Here is a 4,728-nt window from a genome sequence, read left to right as displayed (position 1 = left end):
ATTCAAATTTAAATAATATACACCAAAGACCAAACACATCTCCCCTGCCATTCCTAACCAAGACCATCAACTCCATGCCGCCATGTTCAAATCATGTAAAAAACTAAAAAACCCTAGGTTTTTCTCATACAAGCATGATTTTGACTACGTAGTAAAATGCTGCATTGCTTCCCAATCAAATACCCTTCAATTTTCCTATCCAAAAAAAAAAAAAAAAATTTGAAAAAAAGGCTGGGGTAGCACCTTAGCAGAATCAACAATCCAAGACAACCATGCATGGCATGTAGGTCAAAGGCTTATCTTGGCATATCAAATAATGTGCATAGCTATGTAAACATTTCTCTTTTGTTACTGAAAATCAGGCAAGTCTTGTCGGTGCTAGGATCAACAGGAAAAAAACAAAAAAAAAAAGAGACAGCAATGAGTTCTAATAACAATGTTGAATAATTCGTATAACCAAGGAAAGAAAGTAATACACATCCACTTGTTAAAAACCCTACAATACAAGAGACTGATTCTTACAGTTTAACAAGATCAATCTGACTGTGCTTCAGGCTGGATCAATATTCTTGCACTTATTCAGCAGCCATGATACGCTGAACGTACAAACAAAATATATACTGAGAGAGAGAGAGAGAGAAGCAATAATAGATTAAAACATATTACCATGAAGAGCTGGTGAAGCCAGTGTAGCACCATCACAGCAGTGAACATTACATCTCATATAAAGCATCAAAGACATGCCAAACATCCACTGCAGAACTCAACCTCAAAAATTTCACACTTCCATTACCGATCAAACTTTTTCTGCTAATGCCCAAATAGACTTCTCCGACTTTCTCTTTTTCTGTGCCCACTTGGGTCCATATATTGCTAAATGTGTCCGGCCAAACCGTCGGTCAGAAATCTGTACATAATAATAAAAACAAATTTTGCACTCAAATCTCAATTGTAATCTGGCTCTACCTAAAGAACAGAATAATACACCATATCAGAAACTGCAATTGTTTTTGCTTACATGATAGCAATGTGTTCCACTCTGCCGGGAACAACAAATAAACCAAATTGATATTTAAAGAAGGCTACTAATCCATACACAAAGAATCAATTCAATCTATGCAAATTACAATTGCTCTTCATTTTCTGATGCCTAGCCTGAATCTTTAGACTTAAACATTTATTTAAAGATGTAAAAGAAGCAATAAGTCAGAAGAGCAACCATTTTTCTTCATTTATAAATTAAATGCCAACAGAAAAACAAATGGTCATAGGAAGTACCTTTATGAGGCATCCACATGAATCCAGCATGTCTGTTCTTAAAGGATACTCTACTACCTAGAACACAAAATTTGGAAGTTTCAGAAGAACCTAGGGTGAAAAATATACACATAAAAATGAATTTAGCAGCGACGGGAAAAACACCAACTTACTATAAAGGTATCCTCTCCAACTACAGATGATTTTGAAACTTGATCCATCAGTACCCCATAATCCACTTCAGTATACGGAGGTGTCACGCTAATATAATCAAATGGCCCATCTTTCCCAACACAAAAACAATTCATAAGTTGCAATGTCTCTATAAGAATATAGACTTCAGTCTTCAGATCATAGGAAGACAAGAACAAATCAATAGAAAAATGGTGTACAGGGCTTGGTGTAAAGAAGCGATAATCACGAGTGATAAATGTCATGGTGGGTAAATTGTGATCATTATCTTTTGCCCTTTCGTCAAAGACAACAAAATCATTCTTAGTAAAGAAGGAAAATGAAAGAAAAACTATCAGAAGACAACCATCCATGGATCTCATATACAAACAAACGACACATGCATAAAAGAGCATACACAGAGACAAGCAAACACATGAGAATAAGAAATGATATACTAACACGCAAATTCAGTCTATAATACTGGCAGGCAATAGTACTTCTATTGGTTATAGCAGATAAAAATATATTCCTCTCAATAGTCAGAACATAGGAGTTAAGGTAATAATTGAATTGACAACCTAGAACAGTACTTTTGGCAACTACACAACAAATTAGAAATTATTGTTTGCAGATGGCCAGAAATCAGAGAGAGAGAGAGAGCAAAGAAGAAGAAATCACATGCCTACAAACTGCTCAGCCTGTTCTAAGAACCTTTCGACGTGGGCTGTATGTATGACAGAAACATCAAGAAAACTAGTCCAATCTAAATTTGGTCGTAGAACATCTGAAACAACCCAAGGATCCATCTCGACGAAATGCACCTGACAGTATGCACAGCATGTATTTCAGTGCAAACCAATAAGAGAAACATGAAATCAAAACAGCAAAAGAAACTAAAACCAAACAAGTCATCAAAAAATCTCATTGCCAAAACTCAAGTCAAACCCATCTTTTCAACAATATCATGAAGCTACTCCATCCTATATGAGTTCAGCATTAATTTACCAGCTAGCCAATCAGCCAAACATCGTTACCAACGCTATAAACAGTTATCTATTCTATTTATATAAATCATAGACCTGAGTTGATGTGAAAGCTATCATGCTTTTTACTCTAATAATGCCTTTCCCATCTTGTAACTGTCAACCCCTTCCTACCTAGTAATAGTAACTATCACATCCTAACTTTTAGAATGCTTTTTCTCCTTCATCAAACTATCCAAAAATTTAATTAAAAAATTACTGCTAGTTTACTTAATTAATCATAGTACCTCAGAACATCCCCGGCTGAGAGCCTCAATACCAACAGATCCTGTGCCGCTATACAAGTCTAACCAACGACCAGGCCTTAAAGATGCAGGACAACCACCGGCCGCCTTAATAAAACAACATTATAAGTATATCAAAATAGCATCTACATAAGGTTAATTGCAGACAAAGAAATTGAAGTATCATCTTGTTTCTAGAACTAGAGGACAAAATTTGAAGAATAAGATATCTTTTACCTGCAAAATGTCAAAGGCTGCACCTTTTACAACTTCCATCATTGGGCGTACGTCCATGCCCTTTGGTGAGAGCAATTTCTTCCTTTTAGCTGTTCCTCCAAGCACCTAAAATCACCAATAAGGTTGATATTACTTCTTTTATGACGATGCATATATTGAACTATTCATATTAAGAAAAAACAATAATGAAAAATTTATCACTATAGCGTATCCTTGAAAATGGCAAGCCTCAATTCTGTAAGTTAACCTTTGCATTCACATCTAAAAAAACCAAGATAGACACTTAGATGGACATTGAACTAAAGTTTTTCTAGTTAGATCACATTCTCTCTCTCTCTCTCAAGTAGTTTGATCACACTTTGAATCTGTTTGAGTTTGAGCACACTTGCGAGTGATTCAAATGCACTACTTGAATAGAAAATTGGTTTCCAATTGCGCATAATTTCCAAAACCATTGAGAATAAGGGCAGTAAATATTCATTTAATCAACAAGCTGCCAGTTCCATCCATGAAAAGTTCCATATTAATTAACGCACCAAATTGTGGCGAATTAGTAAAATAATCCCAAAATTCTTATATCAAATTGGAACAGCACAATGTATATGTATTTACCCAAACTCAATGAATATAAAGATAAATTCAAGCAATTCCATACCTGAAGCAATTTATGAGTCTCCCTTGGCGGCTTAGGTTCCTCCGGTGGGACCTGCTTTCCCCTCCCTGTCTTTCGCAGTTCCTTTCTCCTTGTCTATACATTCAAAATCCAAACTTCATTTACATTATTATCAAACATATTATATACTTATATATTGATATTATAGAGAGAGAGAGAGAGAGAGAGAGAGAGACCTTAGGAGAAGGTTTTGATAGGAAGTCGTCGGGATTAAGACCGTATCGTTCGAGAAACTCTCTCTTCTGATCACTCGAGAGTCCATTATTCGATTCTGAAATTGTCACATTAAGAAAAAAAAGAGTAAATAAAAAAAGAATTGAAAGATTTGGATTTGTAGAATGGAGACTTACTGGAAGAGTAGACGACAATCGATTGTGGTCGTCGTCGTGGATTGGTGGTTTTGGTTGGAACGTCACCAATGAAGGAAAGATTGGGGGAAGACGAACAACTTAGGTTGGCAGTGGTTGTGTTGTTGAGGCGGAGAGAAGAGAGAAATGAAGGCTGAGGAGACGATGAAACCGCCATTCACAGAGCTCCAACTTTGCTCCCCAATCAGAGTGTGTGTGTACATGTACTCGATTCTCTGGTCCGCCCCGCGAGGTCAGTCAGTGTTTGGATAAGCGTTCTGGTTTACTGCGTTTTTTTTATTTTTTCTTTTAATTTTCTTCTAACAAATCCAAATCCAAATCCAAATCCAAATCCAAGTCGAATACACACAAACGTGCAAACAGTGGGCTTTTATGCAGACCCAGATGGGGCTGGATAGGTTTACATGCTCAAACTTGAGGCCCAACTATGGCCCATGTTTAGTCTTGGGAAAAAATGTAAACCCAGGTTTTATCCAACAGGCTCGGCCATGGCAGGTTAGTGGGCGGGCTGACCGGTCATTGGCCCTAGATTTGGGTTTTTATTTATATTTTTTTTGGTATTCTTCTAATATTAAAAGGGAGAATTACAGAAAATGATATCAATACAAAATAATTGTAATGTTATGAAAGTATAAGTAATTCATGTATCAGGCTTTGCAATTAAATCTTATATTTCTACATTTTTGCAATTATTTTGAGTTTATATATATATATATGTACGGGAAGCCAATATTCCGCGAAACCCGTACTCC

At 36.2% G+C, this 4,728-nt stretch overlaps 1 protein-coding gene across 3 annotated transcripts; it reads right to left on the bottom strand.

The window, feature by feature from the left end:
* Positions 1 to 284: 284 nt before the first annotated feature.
* On the bottom strand, positions 285 to 4,270 carry LOC114296783 (uncharacterized). 3 transcript variants are annotated; one of them, XR_003641289.2, is made up of 11 exons: positions 3,959 to 4,270; positions 3,785 to 3,879; positions 3,591 to 3,683; positions 2,936 to 3,040; positions 2,702 to 2,806; positions 2,114 to 2,252; positions 1,431 to 1,540; positions 1,279 to 1,335; positions 667 to 907; positions 523 to 596; positions 285 to 378 (listed from the first exon to the last, which is right to left on the bottom strand). XR_003641289.2 is itself a non-coding variant. In XM_028241109.2 (10 exons), the coding sequence occupies exons 1-9, from the start codon at positions 4,131 to 4,133 to the stop codon at positions 797 to 799; spliced, it is 990 nt and encodes a 329-aa protein (XP_028096910.2). In that variant the 5' UTR covers positions 4,134 to 4,270; the 3' UTR covers positions 422 to 620; positions 794 to 796. The 3 variants fall into 3 exon arrangements, 1 of the variants encoding a protein (XP_028096910.2); XR_003641290.2 differs by having other exon boundaries at positions 523 to 620; positions 794 to 907; XM_028241109.2 differs by lacking the exon at positions 285 to 378 and having other exon boundaries at positions 422 to 620; positions 794 to 907.
* Between the last annotated feature and the right edge of the window lie 458 nt (positions 4,271 to 4,728).

Source organism: Camellia sinensis, chromosome 4 (genome assembly GCF_055761805.1).
Source record: "Camellia sinensis isolate YWXY chromosome 4, ASM5576180v1, whole genome shotgun sequence".
Classification (NCBI taxonomy): Eukaryota; Viridiplantae; Streptophyta; class Magnoliopsida; order Ericales; family Theaceae; genus Camellia; species Camellia sinensis.
Note: the sequence above shows the minus strand (reverse complement) of the source record. Positions and strands in the feature narration are given on the sequence as shown.